Source organism: Zea mays, chromosome 7 (genome assembly GCF_902167145.1).
Source record: "Zea mays cultivar B73 chromosome 7, Zm-B73-REFERENCE-NAM-5.0, whole genome shotgun sequence".
Taxonomy (NCBI): Eukaryota; Viridiplantae; Streptophyta; class Magnoliopsida; order Poales; family Poaceae; genus Zea; species Zea mays.
Genome location: NC_050102.1, coordinates 165,084,209 through 165,108,875, shown reverse-complemented (window position 1 = coordinate 165,108,875; position 24,667 = coordinate 165,084,209). Strand labels below are relative to the sequence as shown.

General features: G+C 49.4%; 3 protein-coding genes across 18 annotated transcripts; 2 read left to right on the top strand and 1 right to left on the bottom strand.

The window, feature by feature from the left end:
- Positions 1–5,829: 5,829 nt before the first annotated feature.
- On the bottom strand, positions 5,830–10,703 carry LOC103633278 (uncharacterized). 16 transcript variants are annotated; one of them, XR_004851579.1, is made up of 9 exons: positions 9,900–10,478; positions 9,269–9,809; positions 9,126–9,199; positions 8,666–8,776; positions 8,488–8,595; positions 8,022–8,085; positions 7,744–7,954; positions 6,667–6,755; positions 5,830–6,578 (listed from the first exon to the last, which is right to left on the bottom strand). XR_004851579.1 is itself a non-coding variant. In XM_008654980.4 (5 exons), the coding sequence occupies exons 1-2, from the start codon at positions 10,521–10,523 to the stop codon at positions 9,765–9,767; spliced, it is 669 nt and encodes a 222-aa protein (XP_008653202.1). In that variant the 5' UTR covers positions 10,524–10,703; the 3' UTR covers positions 5,830–6,755; positions 7,744–7,954; positions 8,488–8,595; positions 8,666–9,764. The 16 variants fall into 16 exon arrangements, 2 of the variants coding, with proteins under 2 accessions (XP_008653202.1, XP_035816996.1); XR_004851581.1 differs by having other exon boundaries at positions 9,396–9,809; XR_004851576.1 differs by having other exon boundaries at positions 9,126–9,809.
- A 1,034-nt stretch (positions 10,704–11,737) lies between these two features.
- Positions 11,738–16,957, top strand: LOC103633277 (G-type lectin S-receptor-like serine/threonine-protein kinase B120). Its single transcript, XM_008654979.3, has 5 exons — positions 11,738–13,608; positions 14,918–15,031; positions 15,166–15,401; positions 15,553–15,763; positions 15,852–16,957. The coding sequence occupies exons 1-5, from the start codon at positions 12,228–12,230 to the stop codon at positions 16,556–16,558; spliced, it is 2,649 nt and encodes an 882-aa protein (XP_008653201.1). The 5' UTR covers positions 11,738–12,227; the 3' UTR covers positions 16,559–16,957.
- A 2,070-nt stretch (positions 16,958–19,027) lies between these two features.
- LOC100501883 (putative S-locus receptor-like protein kinase family protein) lies at positions 19,028–23,301 on the top strand. Its single transcript, NM_001363200.1, has 6 exons — positions 19,028–19,861; positions 21,117–21,239; positions 21,334–21,548; positions 21,643–21,853; positions 21,955–22,189; positions 22,290–23,301. The coding sequence occupies exons 1-6, from the start codon at positions 19,042–19,044 to the stop codon at positions 22,747–22,749; spliced, it is 2,064 nt and encodes a 687-aa protein (NP_001350129.1). The 5' UTR covers positions 19,028–19,041; the 3' UTR covers positions 22,750–23,301.
- Positions 23,302–24,667: the final 1,366 nt, after the last annotated feature.

The following is a 24,667-nucleotide window of genomic DNA, read 5'->3' as shown; positions in this document are numbered from 1 at the left end:
CGGAAAAATATTCAATGACACACATCTGCAGTATCCGCCACCACAAAAGAGATGGAGACCAAAGGCCATTGAGGAAAATCAAACGGCCATAAAGACAAAAAATAAAACAACAACTGTGCAGCTCTTTGCAGGTATAGCAGACAGTCCGGCTATAAAGACCGGACCAACCGTACAGGGCGCGGACCGTCCGGCCCCTGAGGCCGACTCATCCGCAATACACTATGACACCTGCAACGACGTACCAACACCCATGGAGGAAGACGACCTGCAAGGAGAAGACTTGGTCGACTACAAAGCTACGCCAGAACACTTAGAAAATTAGGAAAGCAAGGTGACGAATTGGTCAGGACCAGTATGGCGCTCGGCGGTATTGGGACTAACAGTTCGATTAAAGCTAAAGGGGTCAAGTCCGTTGAGTCAACCATCGGGACTAAGGCCACTACGTATCATCCTAGTAAGTGTCAAGATGCCTAAGAAAACTGATGTGATCATATCAAGTTAGTTGCTTTTGGTTCGCTCAACTCCACCAAAAGGCAGGGGGGCATATGTTTGGAACCAAATTGAGCCTTGCGGACGGTCCAGCCCTGAGGCCGGACGGTCCGCGGTCCGGACAGTCCGCGCCTGGGGGCTAGACGGTCCGCGCGTGCGCAGAGCAGATTAGGGTTCCGAGTTTTGTGTTACGGTTGTTAGCTAAAATCACGGGAAAAGCTCGGAAATTAGTTTGTAAAGGGTCCAGCCCCCCTCCTCTATAAATAGAGAGGTATACGGCCGATTTGTAACAATCAATCGAATCAATACAACTTCTATTTCGCATTTATTTCCTATACAATTAGGAGTAGTTCTAGTTTAGCCTCTCGATCCCCAAATTCTTCGCCTCTCCTCGACTCTACGTCGATTAGAGGAGTCTAGGTCGGCCTGCCCGAGCCTAGACACCACCTAGGATCTCTCCTCCCCGACGGGGTCCCTCTCGGGAGCGAGATCCAGGCGCCGCCGGCGATCCTCCGCCGCCCCTGCGCACGCGCGGACCGTCCTGTCCTAGGGCACGGACCGTCCGACCGTCAGGCAGGGAACCCTAGCCCCTGCGCCAGGTCGCGGACCGTCCGGCCCTGTGCCGCGGACCGTCCGCGCCTGACCAGAGAGCACCGCCACAGTTCTTTTGAGTGATTGGCGCCTCCGAAAAGGCGTCAACAGAGGGTGAAGTTCGTTCGCTATTTGTAGAGGTTGCACGAGCGTTCGCTATCCCCTGTGCTGGCTCCTTCGCGTGTCTGCCTTGAGATTTCCATTGTCGACGCAGGAGAGGCCGTCGTGGGGAGGCTGCCCTCTTCGTCGCAGATGGTGACCGCAAGTTGCAGAACGGGGAGCTCCACGTTGGCCGACCGTGTAGCAGCGCGTGGTCGGGGCGAGCTCGGTCCCCGTCGGCGTGCCGTGGACGATATCCGGCTACTCGGCGTCTATTGCGATGTAGCAGAACTTGGGTAGCAAAGAGGTGATGAAGTCCATCTCGGTGGTGAAGTTGTCGCACCCACATACACGAGCGGGAGGCGGCTCCCCATCACCGGGTCGAGAGCACAGGAGGCCATCGCGGGGGTTGAGAGCACGGGAGGCCATCGCGAGGATCGGGAGCACGGGAGGCGGCAACGACGGTTGCGAGGTACGTCGCTCGGTTGGCTGCCAACCTGCCAAGGGATGGACCGGAGAGCTGTTGCTGCTTCTTGCATCATGTGACAAGGGACAACCGGTAGTGGCTTGGCAATGTGGTACCTTGTGCACACTAGGTGTTCGACGAAATATCTAGGAGGCCAGGAGAAAAGAATATGAGCTTTATTTCAAGTATCATAAAGCACATACATAACTAAATTAAACGAGTACAAACTTTATAGCCAGTTTTTACATCTTTTAACGTAATCCCGACTTCATTTTTGCAAAACAAATGGAATGGAACATTATTTATTCCAAACATGGATTAATATACGTTCACAAAATTGTTATAGTGACTAATGTTAATTACGTTTTTTGAAATAGGTACGGTAAGTCAAATTCAAATTATATGTAAAAGGTAGAACAAATATTGTAGTTTATAGATTCTGTTAACACTGTAAATATAGATGCTCGAATCTAGGAGACGTTGCTGAAGATGAAGAAGATATAGAGAATATAATCTTTTAGAAATATAAATGATCATTTAGAAAACGAAATTTAGATGAGGTCGCTGAAGACAGCCTAATCCTCTTTCCACCGGCGTCCGATCCGTCCGAGGATGGCGTCGGTCGGCGCGTGGGCGTGGCGATGCCGCGCTGGTGGTCTGGTCGCGGCCAAGAAAATTATACAACGCTGCTTCGCTGACCATGCGGAGATGCGCGCGTCGCTGCAGCTTGACGCAATGACGCGCCCAGCCCTGGGTTGCAAGTGGCAACTCCGCCCGCCGGTCGGAGTTGGCAACCGCTATGTCTCTGGCTCTGGCTCTGGGGCTCTGGCTCTGGCTCTGGCTCTGGCTCTTGTTGCTCGCTTGTGGATGAATGACAACAGAGAACACCGTGGGTGGTTTGCCCTGCATCGGTCAACAACAGTGGAGTCAGTGACTCAGTGCCGGCCTCCCGCGTGATTGCGTGAAGGAGCAAGTGCCAGTCGCTGTGGCTTGCAAGTGGATGCTCGTTGCTCGATATATAAGATTGTCTCTATCAGTTTATCTATCTTTATATTTATATTTAAATTATACTTTATAAATAGTATAAAACAGTTTTTTTAAATTATGGGTAAAATGCTATAGACGATCTAAGACCATTCAACACGTTTTGCACTCGTCACAAAGGTGTGACAGCCTCAATATATACTTAATATATTAAGAATCTAATGTGCATACTTGGTGTTACCACGGCTTCACCCTCCTCATGCAGTCACGCTCAGCGTCTACAAAAAATAGTGTAAAACGAGCACTCGAACTCATGCCCCTCTGCTTAATGTTTAGAAATAGAGAATAATTTTATCTGCAGCCTAGGTGCCACTCCCCACACTCCCCCGCCTCGTAGCAACGCACGGACACATACGTGTAGAGAGATTCCAAAGAGCGGTTCCTGAGATTTAGTAGATCGAAATCGTAAGTTGTTGTGCCCCTCTATAAAAAGGGGGCCTTCAGCCGGAGGAAAGACCAAACAGACCAATCGACTCGTCTTCTCGTTGCCACCACTTCTCTGCCATGTCGTCCCTTCGTTTGCCGTGCAACAGATCAAATGGGAACGGTGTCTCGGAAGTCGGAACCAACGTCGGCGTTTTGATGACCTATACAGGTGCTGACGAATCATATTTCTAGGAAGTGCTTCGCGCACGTCCGCTCGGGTTCCTCACCATCACTCGTGGAAATCACTCTCAGTAAATCTTCATTTTCAGTTTATTGCGACGACGGTCTTATGTTTAGATCCGTTATCGATTCTTCTTTTATGTGTTAATCTTGTTGAGCTAGTTTAGATCTGTTCTGTTCTAATGTCATGAATACTATCTACCAGTAGATCTGAGTTTTATATTTTATGCTGCATTATCAAACTATTCTTAGACTATATTAATTTTCTTACATCCAACAAATAGTAGTAGTCGTCGTGAAAAAACACTTTGCTTCCAAAAATAACCCGATACTTTCTAACAATTTAGGGCTAGTTTGAGAACCTCATTTTCTTACGAGATTTTTATTTTTTAAAGAAAATTAGTTCATTTTTCTTAGAAAAATAATATCCCTTGAGAAAATAGAGTTCCAAACTAACCCTTAAAAAACTCAATGATAGTAGAAACTACGCTTTAGTTACTCATGCAATGCTCTAATACCACTTTACTAGTATTGCTATGTCCATTGTAAATCGATGGTGAGAGAAGCTTCTCGTGATCATCGCAGGTTGCGCCGCGCGGGAGATTACCAACACTAATAATACGGTTTGGACTAACTATATTACTTACGTTTGCTCAACAAAACTAGATATGGCGGCACAGCCATGCCAGGCACCAGCCGCCGATGGATGGAACTCGTGAGTAGGTTAATCAAACTGTTTTAGGGTTAGTTTGGAAACCCCGTTTTTTCAAGAGATTTCAATTTTTCTAAGGGAAAATGAACTAATTTCTCTTTAGAAAATGAAAATCCTTCGAAAAAATAAGGTTCTCAAACTAGACCTTAACAAAAAAAACTCGCTAACCAGCCGCCAAAAATAGACAAAAACTGGTCGATTTGGCTAGCTCAAAACAAAGCAAATTTAAAATGGTGTAGAAACCGGCGGTAAAACCACTGATAAATGTCCGAAACAGTTGTTTTTCGCCAAAACTAACTGGATTTTTATGGAAAACCAAAAAAATGATAGGGTTCATTTATAATTTTCTCAGTTCGCGTTGAACATCTTATATTAATTGATCCACATAATATATGTTTACCAAAATGACATATGATATACATATGCAACCACAAACTTCAATTCTCATGCAACAATCAACCATCCAACTGCACAAATACTCAAGTACAAGTTCTTTTAGAGTCTTCCTACGACACATATGTCAACATATTTCACAATACTCACGTGCATGTGTGGAAGGATCGTGATATGGACTCATTCCATATACATAGTCGTATACAGAAGGTATTAGATACATTAGCGAGAAAAACAAGAACGATAAATAAATACTTATCGACGAAGCAAAAATAACACATCGGTATGCTTGTAGTTATATGTGCATGCATCTGGGCATGTCCTCCTCCGCTTTTTATTTCTCTACAATACTTGCACTTGAAACTTGTGCCAACTTTCTCTCCATACTTCCAAACTATGTCTGTCATATCTCAAGAATAATACATAGTTGACATAAAACATCTTCACGTATATATTATGTATAAACAATTAAACATTAACAATATCTGGGCACTAAACTAGCACTTAAACTGGACAAAAATAGCATTTAACAATAAATCATCTTCACATATATGATATAACATCTTCACATATAGTATATAATAGTAAACAAAACTTATATGCCTAAACTGGCCACTAAATGCCTAAACTAAAACTCAATCTTGACACTAAATCCTACTTTCGGGTAAAAAATAGTGGTTTACAAGTCCAAAATAGCAGTTTATTGATCCAAAATAATGGTTTACTAGCGGTTTTTTGTTTTTTTATATATTTTTAAAATATTTTAAATTTAGGACGAATTTTAAAAAAATGATGGTTAATCGAAACCGTGGCCCGACGGTTTCGGTCCGGTTTTATAAACCACTCGTGAGTCGGCGCGAAGAATAGTTTCAAACCCGGACCGGGAGCGCTTGTGCTGCCTACGCCCCGCATCGTTTATTTTTCTCACTTGGCACGACGACCGTGTCCAGCGGCAGCCCCCATCTGTCGCTGTCGTGGTCTCGCGGCTGAGGAGAACTCGTTTAAGGACTAGTATTCCTATGTCCCATTGTAAATGGATCGCGGGAGAAGCTTCTCCCGATCGTTGCAGGTTGCGCCGGGGAGATTCCCGACACTACAGATATGGTGTTTGGTTGGATGTATAAAAATGATTGGATGAGGACAACCACAGTTTCTATAGTATTTGGATAAGAGTTATGTGAGAGCGAGGTAAACACCGTAGTAAATTTTTGTGATAGCGTGATCCAAAAATCGAGTAGATGGTGTCGATCCTATCCCATCCTATTTTGATATCAAACCAAACACATCATATGTTACTTATATAGTTATACTAGGTAAATACCCGTGCGTTGCAACGGAAAAAATATTGCAACAATAACATATGTATGACCACATATTATGTTGTAATAAAAATTAAGTTGTCTCTAGAACTTTGTAATAGTCCTACATCAACAAAATTAAGTTCATAAAACAAATATAGTACACGAGCTCTCGATAGGGAACATTTTGCTACATCTCCGATGACCACACAATTTCAACAAACCACATGTACTTGCATGATGGTCACAAACTTGAATGCTACCTATAGTACATTTCAGCAGGCTAAGTAAATCATTGCCCCGGTTGAGCAAGCCTAACTTCGGCCACTTCTAAACATCTATACATACAACTGTGTGCATTTTACGATAATTTCTATGGTACAAACATCTATACATTGCCGCGGTATCAGCAGGCTAAATAAATATGAAGGATTATTGGTCCAACTCAATATACTACCTTGTCTGCATGTCGAACACAATGTATAAGAGGATCCATAGTAGTTGCAGAGTTCCCATAAGGCTCATACATGAATATAGCAGGCTAAAATAGGATAATAGAAATGTGTGTACAAATAGTAGTGGTGTCTAAAATAGCTAAAACTGACTATAGCGCCTGCTATAGGTGACTACATAGTTTTCTAGAGACAAAAGAATTGGGCACACTGCACCAAAATATTTCCCCTTTTCCTTTATATTGGGAAACATAAATAAACAAAAGGATGATTTTTTGCTTCTATTGTTGATCAAGCAAGAGATAAACCTCATATTTCAGATAACATTCGAGAACATCTAAAAACATTGGACCACTTTCAGCACTCTTGCTCCCCTCAGCTCCACTTTTGTTAGAGAAGTCTTTCAGTTCATTCTATCAGAAGTCCGGCTGATTTACAAACAAAATAGGGAAACATATTAATGGATATTGATATCCAAAATGTAAAAACGAAATATTATGAATGGTCACCGGTTACCAGGTTACACTCTGGAAAGTAAAGTTTCATTGTGTGACTTAGTTGTGGTCACTCCAAGTATTCAAAAACAAGTGCAGCCAGTAACCTACCTGCAAGCAATAGAAATTCTAGAATGTAAAACCATTCCATGTTATGAGCAGCTTGCAAAACACATGGCTAAACAAAAATACTGGCATCTTTACAGGTAGAAGGAATGACTACAAATCCAGATCTTATGACTGAAGCACAAGTAAATAATAACAAGCATGAAAGACACTCCAACCCCCCTCCCAAAAAAACCCAATAAGCAGACATAAAATAATAGTCAAGTCCAGCAAGGCACGCTTGGCACTGATCATAAATGGTCACCAGCTAGCACCACCCATCAGTCAATGAAATCAGCATGCCTGTTTCTTCCTTGAACATACTGTATGATCCACCAGAACAGTATGCCAAAAGAGAATCGACCAATATTGTTGACCATGATTGTCAGGCGTTCCACCACTACTGTCGCCATTCTCCAAGAACACAATAAAGAACAAGTGACCATTTTGTCTAGCTCAGTATGGAAAATCCCGTATTCATACTTGTCATTGGCGTTGGAATGTATAAGACCAAACCTCACTTTGGTTGGGAGGTCTCTTTCTATGGCCACGTTGGTCTTGGTTTGATTCCTTCACCAACTGCAGTTATCCTAAGACTTAAGAGTGTACTGACCCTGTCTTGGATGCTGTGAAGAAAATAAGGTCTCTGAAGCCTTCCAGTTAGCAGCACTTCAAGGTACTTCAACTTTATACAAAGACATGCCTTCCAGGTCCACAAAAAGTAAAGCGTGCAGCAACTGGAATATTTTTTGCATACGTTTTTCCTATCTATATTCTCTAGAATATATGCTTACATGAATTAAGAGTGTTGGCGATATACATTTAAGGAAACTGGATGTATGTTGGATGGGTAATACATTTAATATCCAGTCATCGATAAACATAAGCAATCTAATGATGTAAACTACCCTTTATATTCTAGAGATGATTAGTAGTAACACAAACAAGGAAGAAAATAAAAATAAGGAGATATGTCATACAGGGCAAAACATACCCATTGCAAATTCTTGTTTGCACCAGTAGGGCGAAAAATGGATGCTTAAAGATATAATTTGAAGAGGAATGTATTCATGTCACCATAAAAATCATTGTGCCTTTCCCAAGTCTGTGGCAGGGATGGGGCTCATGTCGAATACCCATTATGAGGAGCACTCGCTTGCTCACAGATCTCCCAGAACAAGCAAGTTGAAGGTTCAGTTGGGTTCCTGGAAATAAATTGAATGAGTGAAATTCCATTTCTCGGAGATGAAGAAATCTATCACAGACCCACACCTGCTTCTCCTGTAGCTTGAGTAAATGACAGATGTGTTCTAAGATCATCCAACTCATGATGGTACTGTATATAATTAGAAAACATATTATTAAGGAACTGCATTTGGCTTGCGTGACAATGTAAGTCAAGCTAAAATTTATTTCCTGACACACACGGTAGGAATTTAGTAGTCATGAACATTCGATCAAGTTGATTAGTAAAGAAGCGAACCAAGAAAACAATGTAAGTCAAGCTAAATTTATTTCCTGACCAAAAGTTTTTTTTATAACCAAAGGCAACAATTATGCAAGAAAAAATATTGACTCCAAATTATTGTTGTTGTATTATAGTCAACCTTTTGGGGGCTCTATACATAGTATCCAAATTTTACCATAAGGAAATTAAAGTAAAGGAAAAAGTTCAATTTAATGCCATAACTCCAATAAATTGCAAGAAGTGGTGTATTTTGCTGTGAAAGCTCTTTACCTGTTCCGTGCTACTTGTGAATGAATGCAGTTGTTCATCCTTGTCCTGTAAGCATTTATGCAGCTTGATTACTTCCTCTTCCATGCTCCTTGTTTTTGTCTCCGCAAGCTGCTAAATTTTTTTTCTTTGTCAGCACAAACCCCACTAACAACCTCGAAGGTACCAGTTACATACTAACCTTTCCAGTTTGAGATTCCCTTACAAACAGCTGCTCCTAGGAAGCAAGCTTGCTCCTCACACCCTTGAGCTCTGATGACAATGACACCACGTTCCTCTTAAAGCTCAACTTCTTTGTAAGATCCATCAGCAACGGATCCAAATAGCAGATGAAAGCACCCGTCAGTAAGATTTCTTCATGGAAATACAGAGGTCAAGTAGCCAAGTGTGTCTTTTAACATGTAGCCTGGACTTATCATACATTCACTACGTAATTTCCATCCATTCATCTCATTAACTAACTTAAGTGGGAAACAGCAAAGGGTGTTAAGGCGACTGAATCTATGGCACAGACTCAATATATATTCAATTATTCATTAAAAATATAATATTATTAAGAATTGAGAAGACCCATGGAACTGTAAGTGCAGGTTCAGACTAATTCTTGAAGTCCTTGGTGCTGCAGATTCAGACTCACTTACCAAACTGCAGATTGATACCTTTTCTTCAGAAAAACTTTTTTGGAGCAATGTTGTGTTCCAAAAATTATCTAAGCCTGCAATCCACTTGTCAATATTTTGAAGTAAATCTTTTTAAGGTGTTGCCGAATAGAGAGATTGAATACCTATCGGTAGAATATAATTCATAATCACAACTGATGATGATGGCATCACCTTCTCCGAGACAAACTTCAGACCACAAGACAACAAGTTGAGGAAGCAAGGGAGGGGAATGGACTTGGCTTGACTCACGTTGGGTACGGTCATCGGTGTAGGTGCGACCGGACTTGGGTTGACTCATGTCGCGGCTTTGTCTTGGACTGCGGGGCTGGTGGAGGCCACTGGCGAGGAGACGGCGAAGGTGACGTCAACCATCTTTGGGTGTTGAGGAAGGGTGGATCAGAGCCATGGAGGCCACCAGCGAGGAGACGGCCAAGTGCGGCTGCGGCAGGAGGCGACGCGTGGGCGAGGGGCCCTTGGCCGCCATGCCGAGCAACCCCATCCCCTGGATCTGGAGACGACGACGTCCTAACTGGACGGCGTGGTCACAATCCGACCTCCACCTCGACGAATCCACCCAGCGGCGAGTCTAGGCAGCGTGACTCCAGGTCCGGCAACGGGTCACCGGGCGGGGGAGTGTGTACCTGGACGAAGAGCTCGATCTCGCTGCCAATGCGGACGAGATTCAGGTTGGCGTTGAAGCGGAAGACGTGGACGCGGCTGCCGGAGCTACCGGCGTCAAAGATGACGGCGTACCTGTCTATCCCGGGCGCTGCCCATGGTGCCAGCGGGTGAGCGTGGCATGAGGAGGAGGACGAGAGAGACGAGCGCGAGCGGGGCGAGGATGACGAGCACGATGCCCCGGTAGCGGTGCGCGCGGTCGGCCAGCGTCTCCTGGCGGCCGCCGTTGGGCAGCGCGGAGTAGCGGCGCATCTTGGCGGCGTCGGCAGGGAGGAGGAGGTCCGGGGACGAGGGCGTGCGGTAGCGGACGCCGCTTGCTGCAGCAGGCGGGGTGGGGGCCGGGGGCGATGGCGACTGGTTGGCCGCCTCCTGTTGCGTGGGATCCAGCGTTCCGCGTCGGGGCGCGCGGCGCGCACGTCGATGGTGGATCTGTTGCTGCGTCGTGGTGGGGTTTGCAGGGGAGGGGGCGCGGCAGGACTGCTCGGCAGCGGGGACTGCGGGCGCGGGGAGGGAGGCGAGCGCGCTATGGCAGAACAAGGCAGTGTGCACGCCTACACTGCTAACATATAGAGTAGTAAAGATTTGCTCAGCAAAACTAGATGGCAGCTCAGCCATGCCAGGCACCCGCCGTCCCTCCGGCCCGCCGGCAACCCCACTGCCCTGCCCCCTCTCCCCAGGCAGTGCCTTCCCAGTTCCCATCCTGAAAAAGCGTCGCCATGGCGTCACGCACGGTGGACGGCCGACGCCGAAACGCTGCTTCGCCGACCGATCCGATGAACGGAACGGACAACGGAGTCGGCGCCGAGAATCGTTCCAAACCGGGACCGGGAGCACGTGCGCCCCCGCGCCGTTTATTTTTCTCGGTCGACACGGCCACGGCGACCGTGGCTGGGCGATGGTTGGTTTGGTTGCCTGCCTGACGCTTCCCCCCCAAGTGGCAACTCCACTGCCACTGGTCCGGCAGCCCCGCCCCTCCGTCGCTATCGTGGCCGAGGAGAACTCGTTCCAGGAGGAATAAGAAAAACACACGGTGGTCTGCCGCGGTCGGGTCGGGTCGGGCGTTCGTTGCGTCGTTGGTGACATCTCTGGACGGTAGAAGTGTCCATCCGATTGTCTGTGCGCAGCAGCGCAGAGGATTCTCTCGTGACACATGGGGGAAGGGAAAACGACAACATCGTGTCGTGTGTGAGCAAAGGCAACATGAGATCACACGTCATTTACCTTTACTCGGAACGAAGATTCTTTTTTTTTTGTCTCGCAGCCCCGTTGACATGGTTTTCGAGAGCACGCGCGGTGAGCACCTACCGAAGCTTGAACAGAGACAACGAGAACGAGAGAGGCATCGCAGCGCTCGGCCTCCGTGGTTAATCGGGTGAGGCAGATTGGATTGGCGGCGGCGTCATGGCCCGTTCCTAGACACCAGGGCCCACGTCGGCAAAAGCGCAGCGTCCGGATCCTCCCCGTCTATCTAGAGTAACGGACCGATGTCGCCAGTCGCCAGTCGCCAGTGAGACGGCGCCGGCTGCTCCTCCCATCTCCATCTTTTGCGTTTCGTTCACAAACGTGGTGCGTGCCTGCTGGGGTTCACCGGCGCCGTCCTAGGATATGGTTCCGCGGATTGGAACCACTGGACCATTACGACCACGATTGCAAATGCCGGCGACAGCTTCACTGGGTTAATATTCGTCTCTGTCCCTGCTCATCAATGCTACGGCGGTCTTTCTCTGTTTCTTTTCTCCACGAAGCTTCTCTTTACCATCCACCATCGTTATGTCAAACCAAGTTTATCTTACACAAGATCGTGACGGCTGCAGCTGAGACAATGGTCTGGACCGTTGCATAAAGATAACCTACGCCTAGCGCACAATTAACTGCTCCGGCTGATCAAACCTGTACATATGCAATCCAATAGGAGTAAAAAACCTACCGATCACCAGACCGTCATTCTGCCATCAGTTGCTTACTAATCGTGTACTATGCCAGATCATGCTGGTTTGTTTTGGTCTCCTGCCATCCTCGTGCGTCGCGCGCACGGCCTTCCTCTACCTTTTTTTTCTTCTTTTTTTTTTCTTTTCCTGGAAATGTGAAACCCGGCCGGCCTTCGCAGCCCCTTCGTTTCCACACCACTTTACTCCTTAACCCTAAGTCGCGCCAGCCATGGCAATCAGCTAACTAGAGTGTCCGTTCAAAGCAAAACCACACGGTACTAATAGTAATCAACCGCACGCCCCCCGCGCGCGCCCACACAGTCCACTTACGTGATATACACAGCAGCAGCAGCTAGACGGCCATCTGATCAACCTTCTCGAGCTCTTCTCACATCTCCCGCTCATTTACCACAAGCTAGCCAAGAGGGTTCGCTCGCTATATTAGCTATATCCGGCCGCCGACATTATACTGACGATGGCCCACGCCGCCGCGGCAGCGCTCGCCCTTCTCGTCTTCTTCTGCGCGCAAGCGCGGGACGCGGCCGTCCATGTCGTCGACGCGGCGGCGACGCTGTCGCAGGGGCAGTCGCTGGGCGCCACCGACAAGCTGGTGTCGGCCGGCGGCACCTTCGAGCTGGCCTTCTTCACGCCGACGGGGGGCGACCCGTCGCGGCGGTACCTGGGCGTCATGTACGCGCAGTCCACCGAGCAGACCGTGCCGTGGGTGGCCAACCGCGACGTGCCCGTGAGCGCGGGCTCCGCGTACTCGGCGACCGTCACGGCCGCCGGGGAGCTGCAGGTACTGGAGGGCGACCGCGTGGTCTGGCGCACCGACAACTCCGCGACGACGACGTCGCCGGGAACAGCGGGAGGCGAACAAGCAGCGAACGTGACGCTCACCGTGCTCGACACCGGGAACCTCCAGCTGGCCGCGGGCGACGGGGGCCCCGTCATCTGGCAGAGCTTCGACCACCCCGCGGACACCTTCCTCCCCGGGATGAGCATCACCCTGGACCGGCGCGGCGGCGGGGCCGTCCGCCGGACGCTGTTCACGTCGTGGCGGAGCCCCGCGGACCCCGGCACCGGGGACTTCACGCTGGGGCAGGACCCGCTCGGCTCCGCGCAGCTCTACATCTGGCAGACGACCGGCGGCCAGAACACCACCTACTGGCGGTCCGGGCAGTGGGCCAACACCAACTTCGTCGGCGTGCCCTGGCGCTCGCTCTACGTGTACGGCTTCAAGCTCAACGGCGACCCCAACAACGGCTCCGGGGTCATGTCCTACGTCTTCAACACGTACAACAGCTCCGAGTACCGGTTCATGCTCCACTCCAACGGCACCGAGACGTGCTACATGCTCCTCGCCACCGGCGACTGGGAGACCGTCTGGTCGCAGCCGACCATCCCGTGCCAGGCCTACAACATGTGCGGCGCCAACGCCCAGTGCGCCGCCGCCGCCGACGGCGGCCAGGCAGTCTGCACCTGCCTGACAGGTTTCGAGCCGAGGAACGTATCGGAGTACAGCAACGGGAACTGGACGCAGGGGTGCGTCAGGAGCTCCCCGCTGCCCTGCGGCGGCGAGCCGAACGTGAGCGGCGCTGGCGCCGGCGCCGGCGTAGGCGTTGGCTTCGCCGACCTCCCGGGCGTGAAGCTGCCCAACTTCGCGGCCTGGGGATCCACTGTGGGCGACGCGGCCGCGTGCGAGCAGTCGTGCCTGGGCAACTGCTCGTGCGGCGCGTACAGCTACAGCACTGGCACCGGCTGCCTCACCTGGGGCCAGGACCTGCTGGACATCTACCGCTTCCCGGATGGAGAAGGATACGATCTGCAGATCAAGGTCCCCGCGTACTTACTTGGTAAGGGTTTTGCATGTTCTCGCTCCATTCATGCACGGCTAATCGCTTATTCGGTACGGTTATGATTGACGAACGTAGGAGTAGGTTCTTTTTTGCGGCTGGCATACAAAATTGTTGTCAAAGGAACTTGTTTGTTTGCTAGTATAAGGAAACCTTTTTTTTTTTGAAAAGTTTCTCTTTTTTAGAAAATGATATATTTTTTAATTGTTTGTTTGTGGGTTGTTGCGAGAACTGACAAATTGACCGAGCTAAACGACAATGCATGGCAGCCGGGTCGTGACTCGTCTTCTAGATGCGATTCCAGCCATGTTAGTCGTAGAGAAATGCCATAGGATAGTTAGTAGCGGCGTAAAATGCAAATGCATGTCCATTGGGTGGTGCGGGCTCACCGTAGAAGACGGTTGTAAACTTGGACTCGTGAATGCGTGTCCATTGGGTGGTGCGGGTTCACCGTAGAAAACGGTTGCAAACTTGGACTCGTGAACGGCGATTCTGAAGGGTGAAAAGCCTGGCGACCGATTCACTCTAAGAAAAACCATTTCTTGCTTATGTTCTGAATTAACGGTCAGGATCATCTGGTTGGGGCACATATGTTCTTTTTTTTTGTTTCAGATGCGTCACGCCATCTCTACGGATTTATTGCCTGTCTTTGTTCGACGACGCGTTAAGACTAATCGTGCCAGTAAATGTTCGTCCATTTCAAACTCAAATAAAATTTCACCGAAAATGACACACCTGCTAGATATATGCAGACCATTTGTTTTTGGGTGTTGACTTGTCAACAAAAGAACAACGTACTGCCAAATCCCTTGTTGGGCCTAAAGATTGCTTTGACAACGGCAGATCTTTATTAAAGTTTTCTGGCAACTAGAGTATTCGAGATAACGGAGTGGAAATGGCTTCATGAAAAGGACCTAACCTGTGGCTCATCCTCTTTGCGAGCTTCTTTTTTTGTGTGTGGATGAAGCCAAGCAGAGCATGACGTGGATTGTTAGGTTCAACTGTATTATATCGCAGTTTAGCGCACAGGAACCATGTGAAGCATACCACGTTTTGACCTTTTATTAATGAGCAAACATGTCTGACCTTGTACATCAGAATTATCAACGGTCTGAACGCAGTGTTCAGAAAACAAATCTTTGAAACTTTGACCAGTTCGTTCTTAGCCGTTTCCTTCTGCTGTGAAATCCTCAAGTCACGGCTCACGAGTACTGTTAGTTTATGTTTAATGACGGGGAAAAATATTCTTAGTACCTGACAGTAGCAGATTGCTGAGAACTGTTCATGTTGCATGTGTCACCTTTCACAGAGACGGGCTCCAAAAGGAGGCGATGGACGACAGTTGTCGTCGCCGTAGTCGTCGCCGTGGCTGTATTGGCAGGATGCGGCCTTCTCCTGTGGAAATGCAGGAGAAGGATCAAAGGTGAGGCAACTGTCCGTATCCGAGCCAATCTTAAATCTGCTGTGCGCCTGTGCTACGGACGGAGTGTGACACTTCTCAGCTATAGATTCACCTTGAGTTCACTACTCATGGCAAGCGCGGTTGGTCTCGTGCAGAGAAACTTGGCATCGTTGTTGGCAGTGAGGAGACGAAGGCGACGCAGCCGTCTCTGCTTCCTTTGAGGGAAGCAAGGCAGGATTTCTCAGGGCCGAAGCAGACTGATCAAGAGGAAGCAGAGGGCGGCAAGAAGTTCGAGCTGCCTATCTTCTCCTTGGAGACGGTAGCGGCGGCCACCGGCGACTTCAGTGCCGACAACAAGCTTGGGGAGGGAGGCTTTGGCCATGTCTACAAGGTACGGTTCAGGAGCACGTCGCGAATGCACTACACTACACTGCACACATGAGCTACAATCACAATGTTTTCTGCTGGTATATGTCAGAATAAATGTACCAACAGTGTTACAGCATCAGGATGGTAAATGATGCGGTTGGTTGTTTTTACAGGGAAGACTTCCCGGGGCCGAAGAGGTTGCGGTGAAGAGGCTGTCCCGGGGCTCAGTGCAGGGGATGGAGGAGTTTAAGAACGAGGTCATCCTGATCGCCAAGCTGCAGCACCGCAACCTTGTCAAGTTGTTAGGCTGCTGCATCCAGGGGGAGGAGAAGATCTTGGTGTACGAGTACATGCCCAACAAGAGCCTGGACGGCTTCCTTTTCGGTACGATCCGAATCCACCCATGCACAGCTCTGTGCAGAGAGAGACTCACACACTGATGGGTGAGGTATGGTCTCTGCATGCGCTGCAGATCCGGCGCGGCGAGGCCTGCTGGACTGGAAGACGAGGTTCCACATCATCGAGGGCATCGCCCGAGGGCTCCTGTACCTCCACAGGGACTCGCGTCTCCGCGTGGTGCACCGCGACCTCAAGGCCAGCAACATCCTGCTAGACCACGACATGATCCCCAAGATCTCCGACTTCGGCATGGCGCGCATCTTCGGCGGCGACCAGAACCAGGTGAACACGAACCGCGTCGTGGGCACGCTGGGGTACATGTCACCCGAGTACGCCATGGAGGGCCTCTTCTCCGTGCGCTCCGACGTGTACAGCTTCGGCATCCTCATCCTGGAGATCGTCTCCGGGCAGAAGAACAGCAGCTTCCACCACATGGAGGGCTCCCTCAACATCGTCGGCTACGCGTGGCAGCTGTGGAACGCCGACAGGGGGGAGCGCCTGATCGACCCGGCCATCCTGCCGGCGTGCTCCGTGCGGGAGGCGCTGCGCTGCGTGCACATGGCGCTGCTGTGCGTGCAGGACCACGCGTGCGACCGCCCGGACATCCCCTACGTCGTCATGGCGCTCGGCAGCGACAGCTCCGTGCTGCCGATGCCCAAGCCGCCCACGTTCACGCTGCAGTGCACGTCGTCGTCGGACAGGGACGGGATCTTCCCGGACAAGGTCGACGAGTCCTACTCCGCCTGCGATCTCACCGTTACCATGCTGCATGGGAGGTAGTAGCTAGGCTAGCAGGAATAGGATGCAGGGAATTGCATTAGACGAAGCTGTACATTAGACCTGAAAGTTTGGGCCGGGCTGTTTTAAGCCGCTCATAACAGCACGACACGAATATAAGGCTAGGCTAGGCTTTAATTTTCAGCCTATCGTGCTGCCCGGCCCGGCACGAGTAATTGGGCCGTGCTCGGGCCGGCTGGAAAGGCCTGTAAAAGAGCGATCGTGCGATGTTTCTATATAACCATTCTATGTAAAGGAGGAGAGCAGAATTAGTGCTTTCTCTTATATAGGCGCATGAGGAGCTTAGTTCATTGAACTATTCTCTCTAATGTACGTTGATGTATCAAATCGTTAATAATTATAGATAATGACAGGTAGTTACTAGTAGCATCTTAGTTATCAGTTACTCTCTTTTGATGATCCATTTAAATTGTGTGATCGCAAAATATTCATCTCATCGCAGCACATAGGTCTGACATGCCAGTCTTCTTTTTCAACTTCAATAGGTACACACTAAGTGCACCTTTTAAATTGATCAACGTTTTTATTTTATTTTTAATATAGGATTAAACTCTTTTAATTCCTTAGCATTATTATATCCATAGGAAATTAATTAAATTAAATAGGGCAGTCCATTTAAATCCAACACCTACAATAGCAAACCGTAGGCTACGTTGATTGCGACAACGACATGGAGCTAGCAACGAGTCCTAAATTTCACCTAAGAATGTGAATATGGGTATCAGAATATACCAATGTATGGATATAGGTACATCGTTTTACCAGTTAGCCTACCACAGCTTATCCATCTTTATACTTATATTCAAACTTCACTTTACGAGTCGTACAATATACACAATGCAAAATAATGTTTTATGAGACCATATAAGTGAACCGTTGGATATGATCTTAACGCTAAAAATAGAATAAATTTCACCTATTTTAGTTTTAATCTAAGTCATGCATGGGTATCCATGAATATAGTTGTGGACATAAAATTTGACGAGATGGACAATTTATCGTAGACAAATATTTGATGCAAGTAGGTTACCCAACCCTCTGCCACCCCTACGATTTGCAGCAGGTGAGCGGTGGTGGTGGGCACCGCCTCAACTCCCCGTTGATCCTGACCTATCTCTGTTCCTCGCATTTATTTGATCGAGGAAACACAAAAATACTCTCCTCCGCAAAAAAAGAAAAACAATCGTTTCCAGCTTCTCTCGACTCTCGAGTCGCTCAATCTTAACTTGAATGAAATATAGAAAAAAACCCAAAAAGTTAGTCGTGATAATATGTGATAAGTATTATTATATAAACTATAATATAATTCATAGTGATTTTATATAAATCTAGTAGAATTTTAGAATGTTTGAGTTATCGTCGACCTAAGATGATATTCTGTTTAGATAGAGGGTGGAGGGTATCTGTCGGTCATTAATCCCCAAATTACAATGACTAAACTGCCCTTAATAATTACAGCTAATTAGTTTCTTTTAAGATCAATCAAATGGTATAAATGACATAGGGAGGAACCGGCCCAAGCACCAGGAAAGAGGAGAGAACGCATTCTTTTTCCCGAAGTCCGCGTTCCGTCAACAGATGAATGAGACTCTCCTTCCAGAGGTCGCCGTCGGCCCATCGGGGAAGAAAACAGAGGCTAGTAAAGCATTTCTATTCGTGTCAAAACTCAGAATGTCTCAAAACATCACCATCGGCACCCACACTTTCCAAGCACCGTTGTGAATGGAAGCCATAGTTGATCAAAACCGGTGTTGCGGTCAAGCTTGGCTTCTGAATCGCCGCACGTCGCAGCGCAAAAGCGGAAGCGCCCGAAAGTTCCGCACGGCCAGGCAGCTGAATGTTCGTTCAATGGGCACGCCGTTCGCACAAGCATCCTGTCCCGGTAAAACTTGCAGTGCTGACGGGTAGAATTAGACTACTTCGTCATAGTTGGGTCGAGGGTCGTGTGCATAGCTTGTGCTGGCCGAGTAGTCCCGAGAGCCATGGCGGCCGCGGGTGCGCGACTACCATTAGCTCTGCTGCTTCCCCTGTTCGTTACTTTCTTCGCCTCCCCCGCCTCCGCGACTGACACCATCACCGCCAACTCTTCCCTCAGCGATGGCCAGACGCTCGTTTCAGCGGGCGGGGTGTTCCAGCTGGGCTTCTTCACCCCGGCCAGCTCGACGGCGAGGTTCTTGGGCATCTGGTACATGGGCCTCGCTCCCCAGACCGTTGTCTGGGTCGCCAACCGGGAAGCCCCGATCACCGGCACCACGGCGAGCCTGGCCATCAACGCCACCGGCAGCCTGGTGCTCGCCGACCCCTCTGGGCGGGTGTTCTGGTCGTCGCCGCAGTCCAACATGAGCAGCACTGGCTCCCCTGTCGGGGCGCAGCTGCTGGACAGCGGCAACTTCGTGCTTCAAGGAGGGGGTGGCGCCGTCCTGTGGCAGAGCTTCGATTACCCTTCCGACACCCTGCTCCCGGGCATGAAGCTCGGGTGGGACCTGACCACGGGGCTCGACCGGCACCTGACGACGTGGCGGAGCACCGGCGACCCGTCGCCGGGCGACTACACGTTCGGGTTCGACCTCCGCGGCGTCCCCGAGGGGTTCATACGGCGCGACGGCACGGTGCCCGTGTACCGGAACGGGCCGTGGAACGGGCTGCAGTTCAGCGGCGAGCCGGAGATGGAGCCCAACAACAGCAACTTCCAGTTCGAGTTCGTCGACAACGCCAGCGACGTGTACTACACGTTCCTGGTGGACGGCGGCGGCGGCAGCGGCAACGGCGGTGTCGTGTCGCGGTTCGTGCTGAACCAGTCGAGCGTGCAGCGCTACGTGTGGCCGCCGGGCGGGCAGGGGTGGAGCCTCTACTGGTCGCTGCCGCGGGACCAGTGCGACAACTACGCGCACTGCGGCGCCTTCGGCGCCTGCGACACCAGCGGCGGCTCGGCGGCGTGCGCCTGCGTGCACGGGTTCACGCCGGCGTCGCCGCGGGACTGGGAGCTCAGGGACAGCTCCGCTGGGTGCAGGCGCCTCACGCGGCTCAACTGCACCGGGGACGGCTTCCTGCCGCTGCGCGGCGTGAAGCTGCCGGACACGACGAACGCGACGGAGGATGCGACCATCACTGTCGACCAGTGCAGGCAGAGGTGCCTCGCCAACTGCTCCTGCCTGGCCTACGCCGCTTCCAGCATCAAGGGAGGCGATAGTGGCTGCATCATCTGGAGCTCGCCGCTCATTGACATCAGGCATTTCCCTTCCGGTGGCCAGGATCTGTTCGTTCGCCTGGCGGCATCTGACCTGCGTACGAATCTCCTCAGCTCATCTCTTCTCATTAGTTCATTGGCATCATGGTTTTCAAGTTGATTTTGGAAGTAATAATTTGGTTGGATGAGGTAATAAACTAATAATCAAGATGGAATGCATATGAAATGTTCTTCAAAACCCTAAACCATTTATAATTTTTGAATGCTATAGACTACTGATTTAAGGAATTATTAGAAGCAAGATGGTTAGATTCTTCATCAGGATATTTTTTAGATATATTCTAGTAGTATTAACCATGGCCCATAATAAGAGCTCTAACTGTTATCATATTGCTTGTACCATGAGGCATGAGCTCATGGGATTACATATATCTAAGTGCATCTTTAATTGACCAGTCCTCTACCAAAATCAAAGATTGGCCGGACCTTTTTGTTGGCAAATGTTGCTTTCAGAAAAAGTACCGGAGGCTAATGCGAGTTAGCGGCTTAGCGCAGCCGTCGTTTTGGATTTCGGACTTGATATTTCACGTAGACTACCGTTTCCTTTACTTATGTTAGGGCATGTACAGTGGAGAGACACCAGAACGGTTCTCCAAGCACAGGAGACAACTAAGAGACTCTATTGTACAATGGAGTGTCTATAAACGTAGTCTATTAATAAATACAGAATTAAATGTATTTGTATAGCATCAGCTCGATAGAACAGACGACAAATTCATACAGTGAGAAATGAGGCGTCTGTTACTACTTGGTTTACGAGCCAGAGGCGTCTCTTCACGGAGAGACGGCTCTAAGATTTTTTTGCAAATAACCCCCTTAAACACCTTAAGAGCCTCCATATTAAACACCACTGTACATGCCCTTATCAGTAGCCATTATGTTAGTTTGTTTTTTCCCAATGTGCTCATCTCTTTGTTCTAAGATACCCTAGGATTACAGAATTAACGGTATAGTAAAATTATATAGATTACCACCAGGGTCGTTTCTTGATTCCTTGTAATTGCCAACTGCACAAGTCTGATCTCCCGAATCAGAAGCAAATGCAAACAATACAGAAGGGAAATGATAAATAAAATAAAATCATGTTGCATATTCCAAGTAGCAATCAGAATTGATTTAAGAAGCTATCGCGAGATGTTAGGTTTCTTTCTTTCTTTCTTTCGAAGCAACAGCTCATTGTCAAGCATTTAGTAGCAGCTGAAGCAGCTGCTGGTGTGCAAGATCCATACATACAGTACGCTAAAAATCAATGTGCTCCCGACCAACCTAACGTTTCCACGATGACATGGACAGCATCCGACGGAGACGGTTCCAGGAAGAAGAACGTAGTCGTCGCCGTTGTCGTAAGCCTATCGGCCGTCCTCCTTGTCGGCGTCGGCGGATTCTTCCTCTGGAAGAAGCTTTTCAGAAACAAAGGTGAGAGCAAGCCGCGCCCGTTTTTCCCAAACAAAGGAGAAGTCGACGACGGGCTGTTGCTGCAAATCCATGTGCTAATCTAATCCGGTTCCAGCTGGGAGGTTCCAGAGCGCGCAGAGGTTCAGCTCGTTTGACTCCAGCGTCCCTCTTACCCCGGTCCAACTCCAAGACAGGAGCAAGGAGGACGAAGCCGGTCAGAGCAGCGACCTGAACGTCACGCTCTTTGACATGGACGCCATCGCTCTCTCCACTGACAACTTCGCGGCGTGGAACAAGCTCGGGGAAGGCGGCTTCGGCGCGGTGTACAAGGTAGGTAGTAAAGAACAGATCGTGTAGCATGTGCAAATCGGTTTGAGCTGAACACGATGACAGAGAGCGGTTGATGCGAACGTATTGGATTCAGGGGCAACTGGAAGGAGGGCAGGCGGTGGCGGTGAAGCGGCTGTCCAAGTACTCGACGCAGGGACTGGGCGAGTTCAAGAACGAGGTGATGCTCATCGCCAAGCTGCAGCACGTGAACCTGGTCAGGCTCCTGGGCTGCTGCGTCCATGGAGAGGAGAGGATGCTGGTGTACGAGTACATGGAGAACAAGAGCCTCGACAACTTCATCTTTGGTAGTGAGACTGGCTAACCTGAGAACTCGAGTTTTGAGCTGCTGAGCATTTCACATTCGAACTGGTTCTTTTTACTAATGTATGATGATGTGTTTGAGCAGACAAGAACCGATCCGCGCAGCTGCACTGGTCCAAGAGGTTCGACATCATCCTGGGCATCGCACGCGGGCTCCTGTACCTGCACCAGGACTCCCGGTACAAGGTGATCCACCGGGATCTCAAGGCCGGCAACATCCTCTTGGACAAGGACATGAACCCCAAGATCTCCGACTTCGGCGTGGCCAGGATCTTCGGCGACGACACCGACTCGCACACCAGGAAAGTCGTCGGAACATAGTAAGTACGAACAGCACCCGGTTGTCCGGCTGGCTGCCTATTTATGCTCTGCAATTGACATCAGTTGGGTATCTAACCGTTCCTGGCACGACGCGCGCAGCGGGTACATGTCCCCGGAGTACGCCATGGACGGCGTCTTCTCGGTGAAGTCCGACGTGTTCAGCTTCGGCGTGCTGGTGCTGGAGATCGTCAGCGGCAGGAAGAACCGGGGCATGTACAGCAGCGGCGAGCAGACGAGCCTCCTCAGCCAGGCGTGGAGGCTGTGGAGGGAAGGCAACGCGCTGGCGCTGCTGGACGAGGCGGTGGTCCGCGCCGGCACGCACCGGAGCTCCGAGGTGCTGCGCTGCGTGCAGGTGGCGCTGCTGTGCGTGCAGGAGCGGCCCGACGACCGGCCGCACATGGCGGCGGTGTTCCTGGCGCTGGGCAACCCGAGCGCGGTGCTCCCGCAGCCCAGGCACCCGGGCTACTGCACCGACCGGGGCTCCGCCTCCACCGACGGCGAGTGGTCGTCCACATGCACCGTCAACGACGTCACCGTCACCATCGTGGAAGGACGGTGACGCCACGTGGCGGCTCTCTCAGCCCTGAGCCGTGCTAGCTGCCGGGATACTGCCGCGCCTTCGGTGATTTGTGAATAGCTTGACTGATATATGGGCAGGGGTTGACAACCCCCCAAAGCGCAAAGCTGTGTGTGTGTGTGTGTGATTGTGATCTGGATGGTATTGAAACTTCGCTCAGGTTTGATCTTGCACTCAAACAGCAGCTTCAGGAACTCGGTGTCATCCTCAGCTCCGGTGAAATTAGTGGTCTCCAGTTCCTCCAGCGAGGCAGTGAATGCAGAGTGAGACCGTCTCCAGACATTTACAGCCATGACTGCACAGTGATTTCTTCAGAAGAAAACAACACACACTGTCACACTGTACCATGCATAATTTAAGTGCAGCACTTGAGTATGTTTTAGTTGTTTACTGTCTCCTGTCAATTTTATTTTGTTTTGAAGTTGTTACATTTGTGTGTGCGCGCGCGTTAAGAAGGCGGCTTGAGTATCATAATTAGCTTGATGGTACTGTAAATTATGAGCAGATAATTAAATTGCTTTGTGCTTCTTGCTAGTCAGAATATTTTTTTGGCTATGACCTAACCTAGGCAATATTAAATTTTATTGTTTATATATAGAAAAACAAACAATTTTCGACTGCTGAAGACCGAAATAATAAGTCTTTTCTGACAGAAATAGTTTTTTTTTGCATTCACTCGATGAAATTTTTTAGCTAAAAATAAAATCATATCCAAGAAACTAGCTAAATAGCTTGTCAAGCCAAATTTTGGCTACTCGACAATAAAATAACTCTTCAATAGACTAGTCATCTAGATGGGGTAAAAATAAAATAACTCTTCAAGAGCCTTAAAGATGGGGTAATAGATGTTAAGAGGGTAGGAGATAGAATCATTCTAGTCAAGCTGGTCATTGGGGACTTGGTTCTCAATGTTATCAGCGCGTATGCTCCTCAAGTAGGCCTTAATGAGAACTCAAAGAGGGAGTTCTCGGAAGGCCTGGAGGACATGGTTAGTAGTGTGCCAGTTGGCGAGAAGCTCTTCATAGGAGGAGATCTCAATGGCCATGTGGGTACATCTAGCACCAGTTTCGAGGGTGTGCATGGAGGCTTCGGCTTTGGGACTAGGAATCAAGAAGGAGAGGAAATCCTGAACTTTGCCCTAGCATATGACATGTTTATAGCAAACACTTTTGAAAGGGAATTAGGCTTACACCTATTTCCTAATTGATTTTGGTGGTTGAATTGCCCAACACAAATAATTGGACTAACTAGTTTGCTCTAGTCTATAAGTTCTACAGGTGCCAAAGGTTCACAAAAAGTCAATAAAAAGACCAAGAATGGGTTCAAACAAAGAGAGCAGGGGACAATCGAAGGCTGACCTGGTCTGGCGCACCGGACTGTCCGGTGTGCCACCGGACAGTGTCTGGTGCACCAGGGGACTTCACGCTGAACTCTTCGCCTTCGGGAAATCTCAGAGGCGCTCTGCTAAAATTCACCGGACTGTCCGGTATGACAGCGGAGCAACGGCTACTTCGCGCGCAACGGTCGACTGCAACGCATTAAATGCGCGCTTGCGCGCGCAGAGGAGCAGAGCACGCGTGGGTGGCACACCGGACAGCCTACAGGGCCTGTCCGGTGCACTACCGGACAGCCAGGCGGGCCCACAAGACAGAGCTCCAACGGTCGAACCCTAACGGTCTGCTGACGTGGCTGGCGCACCGGACTGTGTCCGGTGCGCCATGCGACTACAGCCTTCCAATGGCCACTTTGTGGTGGTTGGGGCTATAAATACCCCAACCACCCCGCATTCGAGGCATCCAAGTTTTCCACCTTCCAACTACTTACAAGAGCTCTAGCATTCAATTCTAGACACACCAAAGAGATCAAATCCTCTCCCAATTCCACTCAAAGCTTTAGTGAT